At 45.3% G+C, this 16,601-nt stretch overlaps 1 protein-coding gene across 1 annotated transcript; it reads left to right on the top strand.

Annotated features, from left to right (window-relative positions):
- Window positions 1–9,193: 9,193 nt before the first annotated feature.
- LOC112220237 (arrestin domain-containing protein 3) lies at window positions 9,194–15,339 on the top strand. The gene is made up of 8 exons (XM_024381969.2): window positions 9,194–9,711; window positions 12,515–12,596; window positions 12,758–12,905; window positions 12,991–13,093; window positions 13,195–13,451; window positions 13,657–13,801; window positions 13,913–14,067; window positions 14,155–15,339. The coding sequence occupies exons 1-8, from the start codon at window positions 9,432–9,434 to the stop codon at window positions 14,224–14,226; spliced, it is 1,242 nt and encodes a 413-aa protein (XP_024237737.1). The 5' UTR covers window positions 9,194–9,431; the 3' UTR covers window positions 14,227–15,339.
- Window positions 15,340–16,601: the final 1,262 nt, after the last annotated feature.

Here is a 16,601-nt window from a genome sequence, read left to right as displayed (position 1 = left end):
TATGTCATGGTTAGGACCATTGGGTGTCAAGTGTTACCCAATTATTCGTAATTTCTCTCAGTCAAGCTGTGAATTTCAAACACAGATTCAACCACAAAGACCAGGGAGGTTTTCCAATGCATCGCAAAGGAGGGCACCTTAAAAACTTACCCAGAAAGACTCACAGCTGTAATCACTGCCAAACATGATTCTAACATATATTGAGTCAGGAGTGTGAATACTTATGTAAATTAGATATTTCTGTATTTAATTTTCATTGAATTTGTAAAAATGTCAGAAAACATGTTTTCACCTTGTCATTATGGGGTATTGTGTACCCAAGAGGGTTCTACCTGAAACGAAAAAAGGGTTCTACCTGGAACGAAAAAGGGTTCTCCTATGGGGACAGCCGGAGAACCATTTTGGAACCCTTTTTTTGTTAGAGTGTAGATATTCAATGCTTCTTCTGAAAAAAGTATTTAAAAAGGAATAGTTTCACCATATTAAAATGAGGGCTCAGTTCGCGTAACAGGATTGACCTAAAGGGTTGATGTAAATGAATCTCTAATGAAATAAATAATCATTTTCAGAAATGACTTTGCCAAAGCAACAAAATAAGTAGGGCTTTACAATGATGGTGAAACTTAGAGAAATGTATATTATATTATATAAAATGTATTTATATTATACAGAACACCATGCATCCCTTACAATAGGCTATGTGTGTGTGTATGTGTGTGTGGGAATACATGTGGGTGTGTGGTGTCGTGTCTCTGGCTTGTCATTAAATGTGAAGACTGTTATTTTATCAAATCAATTCTCTGTAATTACTATTACGTGATTAAACTAATCATGTACATTTAAATAACTAGGAAGTCAGGGCACCACGGAAAATGTTCAGATTACAAAGTTATAATTTTCTGAATAAAACTCATCAGATATTTTAATATCTGTTCAATTAGTCTTCTATTAATGAATTATTCTTTACATCACGTCAGTCTCATTCCAAATGTCGTAAAATTCTTGGCTATCTGCACGAACCCAGCCTTTACTATAAATTATCCATACACCAATTGGCTCAATTATTTACTTACTAACTAATTAACAATTACAGAATATACAATACATAATCACATTATACAGTAAAACACCATCCCTAGTGGACTAAACAAGACAAAACAGTGTAGTCATAACAAGGTCAATTCAGAGAGAAGAGAAGGGGGGTTTGGAAGGAAGGCTAAGGAACATGGGTCTCTATCGGACCTGGGAAGCTATACATATGCCACTAACGATCATTCATTCGGAAAAGTAATGCATTGTATTTACGTGACACTGGCTTCGATAGTTGAGTTGGTGATGTGAGACGCTGGTTTGCCCAGTCTATGTCGCCATGTTCTTTGTGGAATCACCCGGGTCGTCGTGTGAGAGGTTCACGTGGTCTGAGAGGTTCATCTCACTCCGGAGATTTGTCCTCGTCGGTCAGTGTAACTCATACTAGATTTGCGCATATGTTCAGCTGCAGTCTGTTATATGCTAGTTTAGTATGCACTTATTTAGGTCATCAATAGTTCAGAGTTCATACCTGTAGCAAGCTCTCACGTGTCCTGGCCTGCGTAGTTGAAATTAGCCCTTTTCAACAGAGACTTTTGGTCACAGGGGCTTTTATAGAAATGTAGAAAAGGGGTTGGTTCATCATTTCCAACCAATGTCTATTCACTTGGGCGTGGCTACTGACTTAGTTAAACTTTACAGGGAAGACAATTTTCTAATTTTAAAGGTACGTTTTCAATTTCACCCAGGCTAGCGTTTTGCTCTGACCCTTATTAAGTGATCCTAGCATAAATCCTAATTGGATGTTCCGTTGTACTGTACATGTGTGTTTATGCTTACACAAGCGCACATGTCAAGGGAAGAAAACCAAGTATTCTGGTAGTCTACAACTTGTTCAGAATGAGTCTGACATAGTCAGGCAATTTTCAGTTCAATGCCTGGGGGTCAGTCAGAATTGGTATCAAGGGAGTTTGTCGTGGTTTTACTACAAGTCACTGTGTCTTCCACTATTGTAGTGGCGATATGTATGAAGAAGTCTACTTCATATGTTGTCCACGGAGGAGATAACCTCACGACGGAAGTACTCTATAAGCACTGGACCAGTCGTATACTGTGTGACCATGGTTCATGACTTCTAATATCTTTCCTCCTGAATGGAGGGTTCTATTTATTAGTGGCATGTGCGTTCACCATCAGAAGAGTGTTCTGGAGAATCCCTACTACTAACTCCTCTGTCGCTATTATCATTAGCAATTTGACTTGTGAGGTCTTTAATCATCTTACTGATTGTTGCTGGACTGACTGCGGCTGGCATTGGTACTGGTACTCAAGGCTACCAGTTATCCTAGTAATTTATTCTGAAATACTATCCTACCGTAACACATGATTAGAGCATTTTACTAGTTGTATTGTAGTTGAACCTACACATGGCAAGGCATGACTATTTTTGCCATTTGTTTGAGGTGGAAGCCCACTGGACTTCTTTTACAACCAGTGTGGTACACCTCAGTAATATCTTAGATATGTTCTAAGATAACCCCCTTTTAGGGGCCTGTCTGCTCGTCACTGTTCTCGTAGGGGAGGTTACAACTAGACTTGTTTTATGCTCTGGCGACCTCGTACGGTGTTGCGTGTAGTTTCAAACCCCCTCCCCCACCGGCCTCGATGAGGCTCACCATGGGTCTGGGCTACTATTCCCCCCCTTTGTGTCTCGGGACCCCCCACCAGTGGGTGGTGTTGGTATCCAAGGCACAAACTAAAAGGTTAGACCCTATGTCAGCGGCCGCGTTGTTATGAGAATGGCTGTAACCTTTCAACCAAATCTCCTGGTGTTTGTGCTTCGCGAAGTGTTTCACCAGTGGGAGTCATCGGGTCAGTTGCTGGACTGACGCTATTAGTGTCCTTGTAAGGGGTGACAGTCGCTCACAAAGTGGAAGATGTATCATTGGAAACAGAGTACACTGCACATCGATGCTTTTCTTGCTGAGACGGCCGCAGTGCTTGCGGAAGTGTCCGAAGGGCAAGAGAGGTTCATCTCAACTACAGTATTGTACGACTGCAAGGAAAAGGACATTTTTTCATCCGCAGAGACAACTGTCTCGAAATAATGAACAGAATGGTCCATTAGGTTTGCTGATGGAATGTGTCGAGATATCATAATATCTCCTTGGATCGGATTCTGCACCAAGAGGTTTTGAAGCGTCTTTTTCCCAAGGGGTGCTTTCGACAGAAACCCCTCGTGGATAACTGCGTTGCAGGTAGCATTAGGGGAAGACAGTGTGGTCAGTGGAGAAGGCACTGTGACCTGTGACCATAAATGGTTGGTTTTCCAATCCATCAGTGGGAGTAACCGATCCATCAAGTCTGCTCCAAGTAGCAGGTGTTCAGATTCAAGGCTGGTAACATACACAGGGTGAACAAGTGATACATCCTGGAAGTGTAGTTTCAGCATGACTCTCAATGTGAGGGGATGAGGTAGTCTGAGTGAAACCTTGAAATGTAGTGTCTCATCGTTCCACTTTTAACCAATGTTTAGTTGGCTTCAAAGCCCTTTTGAGATCATCAAACGTTTAGTGGACATATTCCCCATAAAGTGGAGTGGTCGTTCGCAATAACGTGTTGTGCAATTTCTGTTAAAGGTGAACGCAGATTGACTTTTTAGGTTTGGCTTTAAACAAAGCTTTTGACCTTTTTCTTCGCAAACTTTGTATCAGAGTCTATAGACAAAGCCTGTGGCGATATTTCTTGATCAAGCGGGCCCGGGATAGGGTCTTGAGTGAGAGCGGAAGAAATTAGAATTTTAACGTCCTTGCTAAGGGTGTTAATTCCTGCGGACCTGGTGTCCGGCAATTCCCCGTCTAGTCCTTGTGACTTATCTTTTACCCTTTTCTCAAATTTTCTCGCTTCACGTAATGGAACTTCTAGAGAACACTGGTCTACGTTTTGATTGTCCTTTAACCCTTTGTGACCCTTGTGATCTGACACTTTTTGTGGGTTGGGTGCAGGAACGTAGTGAACAGGTCGATTGTAGCGGTAGTCGTTTCAATGGCGACGTACTTTACAGTTATTTTGACTGCGGAGGTTATTGGATTCGTGGTTTCGTGGTAGAAACCGTTGTTGTGCGTCAACTGTCAACGCTCCAATATCTGATAATTCAGCCTCAAACTGGAGTGAGTGCTCCTGGTCTAACTTCAAAACGGAGTTGTCAGGGCTCTTAGCGTTGCGAGCTTTTGATGCCTTGCAAGCTCTTTGAGTTGTAAGATAGGCAAGCCAACGTGGTCTGCAGGGCCCAAGTAGGTAATGAAGGTAGGATACATATTTGACAGAAACATTTGTTTGAATGGTAACAGCCCTTCCATTCCTGTTTTTTGAGTAGGCCAAAGTAAGCTGAAAGAACCTATGATAGTAAGCTTGTGGGTGTTCGTTCCGAGCTTGTTTGGCAGTGTTAGCCAGTGAGCTATTGTGTTTGCGAGCCACAGAACCACTGAATTCTAATTTCAAAGCTGTGGCGAGTTTAGCGCAATCATTTAACACGTGTTGCTGTTGTAGACGAATGAATCTCGTCACGTGTCTATTTGACCATTGCTTCAACAGGTAAACCCTGTCAGAACCCATAAGGTTTGAGTAGCATTCCTCTATGTCATCTAGGAACGTCTCAGTATCGTTTGGCTGACCTGGAACGTGGTCAAAGGTGGGGAAATTCTTGACAAGTTTGTCAAGGCGTTCCGCCAAGCGGGCGGAGAGGGTTGGCTTCATCCTGTGGGGAAATTGGGGTCGAAGGGCCAAGAGGAGAAGCGCCGTATTACTCAGTACCGAAGGGCCAAGAGGAGAAGACTGAGGGACACTTGCGGGAGGCAAAGTCTGAAACCTATCGTCTTCACTCCTTTGAGTGCTGGACTCAGGTTGCTTGGTTGGGTAGTCACGCTGTAGAACGTGACCATTCTGGAATTCCACCAGATTGTACCTAAGGGTGGTATTCTGCTGTATTGTAGAGTCCACTTTTCATCACCTGAGTTCTCTCATCATTCATTTGGTCAGCGACATCAATGAGTTCTACTGACCTGTTATCCAACTTAGTCATTGTGTTCATTAACTGATCGTCTTTGGTCTGCAGCATTTGTAGTACAACAGTGTTACTCTGAGTAACGTTCAACAAAACTACATGCATGTTATCAAGTCGCGCTCCTGTTTGTACATAACTCGTCAGATTCATCTAGTTTGGCTTGGACATCATCATATTTAGCTTTGGCTGAATGGAGTTGTTCCTGTAGAATACGATTTTGTCCCTGTAGAAGATGGTTTTGTCAAAGAGTTTGTCGAAGAGTTTGTCCTCGTTCATCGTCATAAGTTTTTGCATTTTTACATTAAATTGTTGAGTTTTCAAACGCAGTTCCATGGCTAGCAGAATTTTTCCCTTTTCTGCATTTGTCATCAGTTTCCCGGTTCTCTCCACCTGTCCCTTTATGTCTACCGTTACCTTCTTGTGCTTCAGCTGTGCACTGCGGTATTGGACCAATGCCAATCTCGGATGGCAAGACATCAGGGCTAGACTGGAGAGAACCTTTACATGGCCTGTGCTCGATGGTAGATTTTGGAAAGCGTTGTTCACAACTTCTGCTGTTTAATGGCATAATTAGGGTTGGTATCGCTGCCGAGGTCAGAGATCAATCCATTTATGGGTGGAGGTTCACTAATTAGCAGGCAATTGGGGACTGCCCCCTCTGAGAGCTTGCATATTATTAGAACATTTGAAAGGAAAAATGTTTTTCCTAATTTTCCAAAGTTTGGTTTTGGAATACGTTGGAAGCTGCTAAGAGATCTATATAGACGTTAATGAACCATCAGTACTGTACCAGTAATGTGGGAGTTGGACGTGAATGAATTTGCAAAAGCAAATTGAATATAATTAATCAATGATATACCTTTTTCAAATTTGTAACATTATGTACTTTTAAAAAATGTGTAAAGGTTAAAAGGACTATTTCTGTCTGTAATAAAGGCCTTTTGTGTGGAAAAACTCATTCTGATTGCCTGGGCCTGTAACGGTTGTCGTCGGTGGAAGAAGGTGAGGACCAAGGTGCAGCGTCGTATGTGTCCATATTTATTAAATGAACACGGAAATAACAAAATAACCAAGCGAAACGACCGAAAACAGTTCTGGCTGGTGCAGACACACAACAGAAAACAAACACCCACCAAACACAGGTGGAAAAATGCCTCTGATTGAGAACCATACCAGGCCAAACTCAAAAACACTGTAGAAAAACAAACATAGACTGCCCACCCCAACTCACGCCCTAACCATACTAAAATAAAGACAAAACAAAGGAACTAAGGTCAGAACGTGACAGTACCCCCCCCCCCCAAAGGTGCGGACTCTGGCTGCAAAACCTGAACCTATAGGGGAGGGTCTGGGTGGGAGTCTGTGCGAGGTGGCGGCTCTGGCGCGGGACGTGGACCCCACTTCACCATAGTTTTTCTCCGCCTCTTTATCCGCCTCCGTGGCCTATTAAAAACGGTGACCCTCGCCGCCGACCTCGGACTGGGGACCCTAACCCCGGTCCCGAATGGACGGGAGATTCCGGCAGCACCGGACGGACGGGAGACTCCGGCAGCTCCGGAGTGAAGGGCGACTCCGGCAGCTCCGGAGTGAAGGGCGACTCCGGCAGCGCCGGCGTGACGGACGGCTCCGGCAGCCCCTGGCTGACCAGTGCAGCTCAGGACAGGTGGGAGACTCTGGCAGCTCAGGACAGGCGGGAGACTCCGGCACCTCAGGACAGACGGGAGCACCTGTAGGAAGGAGACAGAGAGACAGCCTGATGCGTGGGGCTGCCACCGGAGGGCTTTTGCGTGGAGGTGGCACCGGATAGACCGGACCGTGAAGGCGCCTGCCCAACCCTACCTGGCTGAATGCTCCCTGTAGCCAGGCCAGTGCGGCGAGATGGAATAGCCCGCACTGGGCTGTGCTGGCGAACCGGGGACACCATGCGTAGGGCTGGTGCCATGTACCCAGGCCTGAGGAGACGCACTGGAGACCAGATGCACTGAGCCGGCTTCATGGCACCTGGCTCGATGCCCACTCTAGCCCGGCCGATACGAGGCGCTGCAATGTACCGCACCGGGCTATGCATGCGCACTGGGGACACCGTGCGCCTCACGGCATAACACGGTGCCTGCCCGGTCCATCTCTCTCCACGGTAAGCACGGGGAGTGGGCTCAGGTGTCCTACCTGACTTAGCCACACTCCCTGTGTGCCGCCCCCCCGAATACATTTTTGGGGCTGCCTCTCGGGCTTCCAACCGCGCTGCCGTGCTACCTCCTCATACCACCGCCTCTCGGCTTTCGCTGCCTTCAGCTCAGCCTTGGGGCGGCGATATTCTCCAGCCTGTGCCCAGGGTCCCTTGCCGTCCAGAATCTCCTCCCATGTCCAGGAGTCCTGCGATCGCTGCTGCTGCTGCTGCCCGTTACCACGCTGCTTGGTCCTTTGGTGGTGGGTGATTCTGTAACGGTCGTCGTCGGTGGAAGAAGGTGAAGACCAAGGTGCAGCGTGGTATGTGTCCATATTTATTAAATGAACACAGAAATAACAAAATAACAAAGAGAAGCGACCGAAAACAGTTCTGGCTGGTGCAGACGCACAACAGAAAACAGAAAACGAACACCCACCAAATACAGGTGGAAAAAGGCTACCTAAGTATGATTCTCGCCTCCCGGGTGGCGCAGTGGTTAAGGGCGCTGTACTGCAGCGCCAGCTGTGCCACCAGAGACTCTGGGTTCGCGCCCAGGCTCTGTTGTAACCGGCCGCAACTGGGAGGTCTGTGGGGCGACGCACAATTGGCCTAGCGTCGTCCGGGTTAGGGAGGGTTTGGCCGGTAGGGAAATCCTTGTCTCATTGCGCACCAGCGACTCCTGTGGCGGGCCAGGTGCAGTGCGCGCTAACCAAGGTTGCCTGGTGCACGGTGTTTCCTCCGACACATTGGTGTATGGCTGGCTTCCAGGTTGGATGCGCGCTGTGTTAAGAAGCAGTGCGGCTTGGTTGGGTTGTGTATCGGAGGACGCATGACTTTCAACCTTCGTCTCTCCCGAGCCCCTACGGGAGTTGTAGCAATGAGACATGATAGTAAACAATTGGATTCCATGAAAAAGGGGTAAAAAAATATATACCATTTTTTTTTTTAAAGTATGATTCTCAATCAGAGAAAACTAACGACACCTGCCTCTGATTGAAAACCATACCAGGCCAAACTCAAAAACACCATAGAAAAACAAACATAGACTGCCCACCCCAACTCACACCCTGACCATACTAAAACAAAGACAAAACAAAGGAACTAAGGTCAGAACGTGACAGGGTCTGGCTCCCAAGTGAATGGGCCTATGCCCTCCCATGGCTGCGCCCCTACCCAGTCATGGAAAATCCATAAATTAGGGCCTAAATTAACTAGGCAAGTCAGTTAAGAACAAATTCTTATTTACAATGATGGCCTGGGTTAATGTCCTTGTTCAGGGGCAGAATGACAGATTTGTATCTTGTCAGCTCAGGGATTCGATCTATCAACCTTTCGGTTACTGGCACAATGCTCTAAATACTAGGCTACCTATCACCCCAATTGATTATAACTCAGAAAAACTTTTTAAATGTTTGCATGTTGCCTTTATATTTTTGTCTATCATGAAATGCTCTTACTAGCCTGTTCTTCTTTTCACAAGTAGATGGCGGTAAGGGACTATAGTATCGTCATTTTCTGTAAGAAGGTTCATATGGCCAGTAGGACTTTCATCAGAACCAATTTTTGGACCAAATGTCAAAAGTGAATGTGGAAGAGCGACCATAGGGGTGGGAACACAGCAAAGGAAGGGTTGAAGGTCCATAATGCAGTAACTCTTTAAGAATGGGACATTATAATGAAATTGCAACAGTTGTGGAAACTGTAGGCCTATCCTCTCCAGAAATAATGAAATTGCCCCAACACTGATCGAAGGTCAGTCATGTTTTTCGGGTTTGCATTTTGGATTTTGGATTTGAGAAGCTGATCCGAGATCTGTAGCCTATCTATATGAACTCAACTCAGCAACATGAGGAAGGATGAACTAATGCGCAATTGTACGCACATCCCAATACGTTTATTATGGCGAGGCTCCTTTAAGAGCGCTGAGACACGAAGCAGCTGTTCATACTAGAAAGTGGAGGAGGAGACCATAGAAATGAACGCACTGGGAGGATGACAGCTTTTAGCCGCTGCTGTAACCCTGAACCTCTGACATCCATATGAACCGTCAGCGAGAGGACCACTAACCCAGCCCGCAGGGCGCATCCTCTATCCTGAGCAAAAAGCGAGGGGCCGTGGGCGGAGGGTTCCTTATGATTTCTCAGTTTTCATAGACGCTATTTCTCTAACACCATGGTGCTGGGCAAGGTGAAAACTTTAGCGGTCTACTTCGACTATCTGAACGACAACAACGTCCCCGTTTACTCCGGTGGGGATTCGGTCTCGGGGAGGGTGATAATCGAAGTCATCGGCGAGGTTCGCGTCAAAACGTTGAACATAACCGCCAGAGGCGTAGCCAAGGTGCGGTGGACCGAGTCCCGGAACGCCGGGGCCAACACTGCCTACACTCAGAATTACACCGAGGAGGTTGAATACTTAAACCATAGCGACACGTTAATAGGAGAGGAGAGAGGTAAGGGACAACCACATCATAATTACGCACTCATTCTCACAGAGATGTGCTGGCAAACTTGAAATTGGGTATATATGGAAAGGCCTAGTTCCGGTTGTTCTGAATTTTCAGATTCCAGCTATGTTATGGAGCTCTGTCATTGCTGGTAATTATAGCCTACGCCATTTGTAGGTTACATGACTGACGATGGGTTAAATTTGACAAACTGCGTAACACACACATCACACATTCTTTGGAACAAATTACAGTTCTTAGTCAGGTGGGATAGTGGTGCTGATGCGACAAAGGATAGGTTTTCTGCATCCAATTTAGGCTGTTTAATACGCCAGATCCGACATAAATATTTGCTCAATTGATGTCTTATGACACGTGTGTGTGTTTTATTCGAATTGAAGTTTGTAAAGCCTTCTCTGCGTTTTATTTAGCGAGTTAATTAAGAAACCTCAATGTTGTCAATTTGACACGAGCGAGGGCTAATCTAACTAAAAGCGGTTAAAGTTATAATATTTTTGTAGGTTTATTACTGCTTTTGTTTTATAATTTTATCAATAACGTTGTTTCGCTGATGACAACCTGAAGTTTACTCCCTTTGTTAGAAGCGGTTCAAACCTGATCACAAACTGGCTGAGGGAAGGGGGCGCGTGGGGGGGAGACACCCCTTTCGCCTCTGATTGGTCTAAACTGCCATACGTGTCTAGGATGACATCATTCCATCTGGGGAAGTAAAAATTCTTAAGCATGCAACTTTGTCTTCAATTTGCTGCTGTAACAGTTCAGTTAATGTACTGCACAACTAGCCTAACACGTAGGCAGGCCTATGCCACACATCTTTCATAAAGTAACTGATATGTTACATTTCTTAATAGTACCTGTTGATGTATCATTGCATTGACCAAAGAGGGCGTTTACAGTAGTGCCCATTACCTTACTAGGCTACTGAGGTTCAGTTTCAGCTGATAACAATTTTCGTAATAGCTGGTCTAATGGGACATGTAAAGTGAAACATTTAGGATTTATTTAGCATCTTTACAGGGCTTGACAACACCAAGAGATACACTTTTAATTTTTCAATTTAAAAGAAAAACAACCCCATAGTTAGTATACAGCGCAATAAAAATAGACTCTTGACGTAACACAGCAATACAAACAAGTCCTATCTCATATTACAGTAAATGCACTTTTGCATGGGCGAATCAGGCTCTTGTTGCCAGGGTATTGTGAGAGCTGAAATCATATTTTTTCGAACATTTATCCATCACAATATGACAACACCAAGACCTTCAGCAGAAGACTGGTTGCCTTTTCAGCAACGTAACCTACCGGTGGCAACGTAACCTATCGGTGGCAACTTAACCTACCGGTGCCCTTTAGTTCAGATAACCTACCAGTGCCCTTTAGTTCAGATAACCTACCGGTGCCCAATAGTTCAGAATAGCCTTTGTGAAAACAGTGTTAATCAGTAGGGTAGGGTTCCTTATGTAGCTGGCTGGTAAATGATGTCATGTATGTGCTGATCATCTGTTTACCTCAGGAAAGCTACATGGGGTGCAGGATTTTTATTTCCAGCACTAACTCACCTGATTGAACCAACAGTGTTCTAAATAGTGGAACATGAGTATGTGACCCAGGTGTGTTAGTGCTGGGCTCGAACAAAAGCCGGTACACCCTGTAGCTCTCCAGGACCAGAGCCTACACTGATTTGATCTCCACTGTTGCTCAAGCATAGTGTTTATTAGTTCATGATCTGTAAGTATTTTATGTTTTCCTTATTTTGTTGCACTGTAATAACCTTGATTGTATTTGTGTGTTGATTGATTGAAGAATTTGTCAAATAAAATATGTTGTTGGATTTTAATAAAGATGCATGAATGTACCTACTCTCGAGTCCCTCTTTATTTCTCTCAAATAGACACAGATCTAGACTGTAGTGTCTGTCTGTCTGTCGGACTCCCTCCCTCTCGGTCTCTGAGTATCACTCAATACCTAAATCTTTCTATCTCCCTCCCTTTCTCTTTCTCTCTCTCCTATCCTCCCTATCTCTCTGTTCATGTCTCTCTCTCTTTCTCTCAATTCTCCCATATTACAGAACACATGGCCATTCATAAAGGGGCTTGGTGGAGGGGCGGGACCAGGTTAGCTTTCCTCCAATGGCAAGCTAAGTATGTATGCATTGGAGTATCAGGCTGAAAATCCGCTGCTCATTCTGGTTCATACCAGTCTGCTCCTGCTCTCCTCGCGCTGCCGGTGTGATTTAAAAACAAACACACACACACGCACATACACAATGTTCCACAATGTTCTCAGCTGCAAATGAGAAAATGCAAGACTGCTGAGGTGGCAGAAAATAGATAATCAGAGATTCACACATCAACGTACACAATAACATGTAGATAAAGGAAGTGAATGGGGATGCATGTTCGCTCAGCCTGGGTGTGTCTTCAGGTCTCTGCTGTGCTCTGTAGTATCTGAAGTGTTCATGGAGGAAATTACAAGAAATGTTGTATTTGATGCGTTTATGACCTGACACAATGGGTAATATTCAAATTAAATACGATGACTGGGTTTTACGTGTCATAAAGCATTTGTGTGAATTTGTGTGGTGTGTTATAAAAACATTTTTTTTATGTGCACTTATGTTTCGTCCAGCATTTACTACTGTGTTTATTATCTTGATGTTGACTTGGAATGAGGCACTTGAAAGCACAATGTGAAACAATGAAATTAAATAGTGGGTGTGTGTCTATGTGTGTAGATTAGTGTGTGTCAGGTATGGTATTTGGAATCTTGTTTTCCTGTATTTCAGATGAGGACAGTACAGAGGAGACCCTCACTGTTCTCAACACAGGCTTACACGAATTCGCCTTTAGCTTCCTGCTACCACAGATGTATGTAACACACACACACACACACAGCTATAACATAAAATCTGAACCCCAAATATGGAATCTTATCTAAAGATAGAAATATAAAAAGTATAATCCTATACACCTTTCCCCTCCTCTTCTCCCCCTCTCTTCTCCTCTTCCCTCCACTCCCCCTCTCTCAGGCCCCTGGCCACGTCGTTTGAAGGGAAGCATGGCAGTGTGAGGTACTGGGTGAGAGCAGAGCTCTACAGACCATGGCTGCTGCCTTTCAAAGTCAAGAAAGAGTTCACTGTGTTTGAACACATCGATATCAACACACCACTGCTGCTGGTGAGGATTGTGGGGTGTACACACACACACACACACATCTCACATACACACATGCTCACAGTTTTTGTGAAATGTCTGTGTATAGGCCCCTCAAGCTGGCACTAAGGACAAGACCTTATGTTGTTGGTTCTGTGCCTCGGGACCCATCTCACTCAGCGCCAAGATAGAGAGGAAGGGATACACGCCAGGTGAGTAACACACACACACACACACTGTCCCATTTCCCCCCTCCCATACCACCCCCACCTCACAGCCTCATCCTCTCCTCTTTCCTCTCCTCATCTTCTAGGTGAGTCCATCCAGATCTTTGCAGAGGTGGAGAACTGTTCGTCCAGGGTGGTGGTGCCCAAGGCAGCGCTGAGCCAGACCCAGACCTACTTCGCCAAGGGCAAGGCCAGGCAGCTCCAGCAGCAGATGGCAGCCCTGCGTGGGGACACCCTACCCCAGGGGAAGAGCCAGAGCTGGGATGGAAAACTCCTCCACATACCCCCAGTGTCCCCATCCATCCTGGACTGTCCACTCATCAGAGTGGAGTACTCACTGGTGGTGAGGAATTATAATATGGTGTATAGTTTATATGGTAATACATGTATTAATATTGTAGAATGGTAAATAAGTGTTGTCAGTCAAATCGCCTCGCAAAATCGAACCGGTTTAGCAGGATATTCAGTCATATACTGTAAAGGTTATCTTTCTGGTATATCATGATTTGGGCTGTCAATAAGACAATATCTACCTCTGTCTCTCTCAGGTGTATGTGGACATCCCTGGGGGGTTGAACCTGTCTCTATCGTTGCCGTTGGTGATCGGGACCATCCCCCTCCATACATTCACCAATCGAACAAGCAGCATCAGCAGCTACTGTAGTAGCATCAGCTGGCCAGAGAGACCTGAGGGTACGACATACACCTGTGTGAGCGTGTACTGTGTGTTTGTGTACTGTGTGTGTACTGTGTACTGTTTGTGTGTTCTCCCAAGTTAATCCTATGCTGTGTGTGTATTCACAGCTCCCCCCAGCTACAGTGACTTGGTGGTGACAGAGGAGCAGAGGTGGGGCTGTCTGGAGCGCTGTGAGGGGTCAGAGGTCAACGAAGAGGACCAGGGAACACTGCGCGCTTACATCACAGAGTTCAGATACCAGCCCCCGCCGCTCTACTCTGAGGTACACACACACACCACACATCCACGTGTACACACACACACATTATCGTAGGTCTAACTAGCCTACTCTTCCCCCTGTGTTCCTCAGGTTGACCCTAACCCAGAGCCGGGCTGTGGAGGTCAGGTGGTCAGGAGACCCGACCTCTGCCCCTCTCGCTGAGCACAACACTGACCTGCTCAGAGCAGACAGGCATCTACACCTACAGATGGATCCAACATGGCCGCCGCTATAGCCCCCTACTGGAGCCAGTTACCTACAGATGGATCCAACATGGCCGCCGCTATAATGTCCTACTGGAGCCAGTCACCTACAGATGGATCCAACATGGCCGCCGCTATAATCCCCTACTGGAGCCAACATTGCGTCTCATCCTTAGTTTTCTCGGGTACATAGATCAACAGATGCAGGGATGTCAGCTCTGATAGACACTCTGTGGAGAGGCCAGGAGACGCCTCAGTCTGACCAGCATCACGGTTCTCTGCTGGTCAGAAAGAATAGATAGTCCTTAGACCAATCTTCTGGTACATATGACCATTACGTGGCACATCTAAGACTAGAAAGGAGAGGAGAAGAAGAAAATAGATCATCCACTGTTGGACTGTTGGAAACAGTGGTCAGGATCTCCTCCAGCCTTAGAGTGAATTTTGCACATGCCTCTCACTGTTTTTCTACTTCCATAGCTTTTCTTCCTCAATATATGCTGGAACATGTCCGTTGTCTTCTCAACACCATTACTACTTAACTAGAAACAACACCGATCACAGACTCTTTTGGAACAAAGTAACTTAGAAACAAATGAAAGGAAATGTTTTTAGAGAGGTGTTATTGTGTCTTGGGTTTCCTGAATGGGGAATGTGGTACATGGTGAAATGACTAGTGTGTGTGTGTTCAGACACTGGTGTATCTGTGAAGCACTCACTCACTCTCTCTGTCTTTCAGGTGTCTTTCCTCACTAAACCCTCCATAGATGCAGTACCCTACTAAGCACTTGTTTGATTGTAGTATGTGGACATATGACACAGAAAGAAGCTCTGTATTTACATAAGAGGCAAAGAAACAGCCGGATGTAAAATAAGAAAAAAAATACATTTGAAATGTTTACAGGTCAATTGTCCTACAAAGTTGATCTTCACCTCCAAACAGTGCAATATATTTTTGTATTTGTCATTTTTCTGTTTGTGTAAGTGATGCCATTATAGCCATTACTGATCTGAATGCTATCATGATCTTCCTTTGTTTGAAATAAAGAAGCCGTTTTGTAGAAACTGTGAACTGTGTAAGAATTAGTTCAGTGGATTAAAAGCAGGGTTATGGGTCCCTCTTTCAATAGCAGGTTTATTGGTGAATAGCAGGGTTTGGAGTTACTGGGCCCGCTATCACATTGTACACTACAGCAGGGTTTGGAGAGGGCTGCCTGTTCCTTCTGCCTCTTGTAGATTCTATTTTCTCCCCTCTCCCTCTATCCTCTCTTTCTCTCCTCCCTCTCTCCCTCTCTAGCTCCCTTTTTCCATTCCAATGCTGGATAACCAGACAGGACAAGAGAGCATTGTATCCTCCAACACGCTCTCTGTCCCCCCCAGATATTGGCTAAGGCTCATGTGAACTACTGACTCAGTTCATCTCTGTGGTCTGGACAGTGGACACAGTTGTGTGGACAGATTCAGGTGTCATGATGTAGTATTCTATGCTAATACTGTAATGGGCACTGCAGATAGAGAGACAAAGATCTTTGAAACGTGAGCTTGTGAACCGTTCCTAACCCCTAGACACATAGACACACTAGGGCCTTTCCCTATCTGAGCAAGGCCTGTCCCATTCTTTGCTAGAACTTTGTCATATCTTAGTCACCACCCTGACACAGCGAGAGAGAGAGAGCACTCTTGTTTTTCATTCGCATTAGCATGTTTTAAGCTCACTCCAGTGTCTGTGGGTTTTCGCTTCACCCTTGTACTTGATTGATGAATTAAGGTCACTAATTAGCAAGGAACTCCCCTCGCCTGGTTGTATAGGTCTTCATTGAAAGGAAGAAAACAATCCTGTGTGGAATGAGTTTGACGCCCTGTTCTACAGGGTAGTACAAGGCTGCCCAACCCTCTTCCTGGAGATCTACCGTCCTTTGAGTTTTTAGTCCAACTGTAATTTAACACACCTGATTCTACTTATTAGCTGCTCAACAAGTCCTTAACTAGCTGAATCAGATACGCTAAATTAGGGTTGGGCTGAAAACCTACAGGACAGTAGATCTCCAGGAAGAGGGTTGGGAAGCCATGGTATAGTAGTTGTGGACATTTTGAGAATTAGTGGGTCAGGAAGTCGGATATCTCTGCAACAGGAAAAAGGCGGTGTTTCCCCCCTGGGGTCTGTTCTCATGTCAGTCACACACACACACACATACACACACTCATCCCAACTGCTACTACCAGACTCTTATTATAATTGCTAAACACTGCACAATGTAAACACTTGCCCCCCAATCCCCCGTTCCCCAAGACGTGTAAATATTGGTCTATAAATTGTGCCTTCCTGTATTATAC

The sequence above is a fragment of the Oncorhynchus tshawytscha genome, linkage group LG20 (genome assembly GCF_018296145.1).
Source record: "Oncorhynchus tshawytscha isolate Ot180627B linkage group LG20, Otsh_v2.0, whole genome shotgun sequence".
NCBI lineage: Eukaryota > Metazoa > Chordata > Actinopteri > Salmoniformes > Salmonidae > Oncorhynchus > Oncorhynchus tshawytscha.
This window is presented reverse-complemented; position numbering and strand designations above follow the sequence as displayed.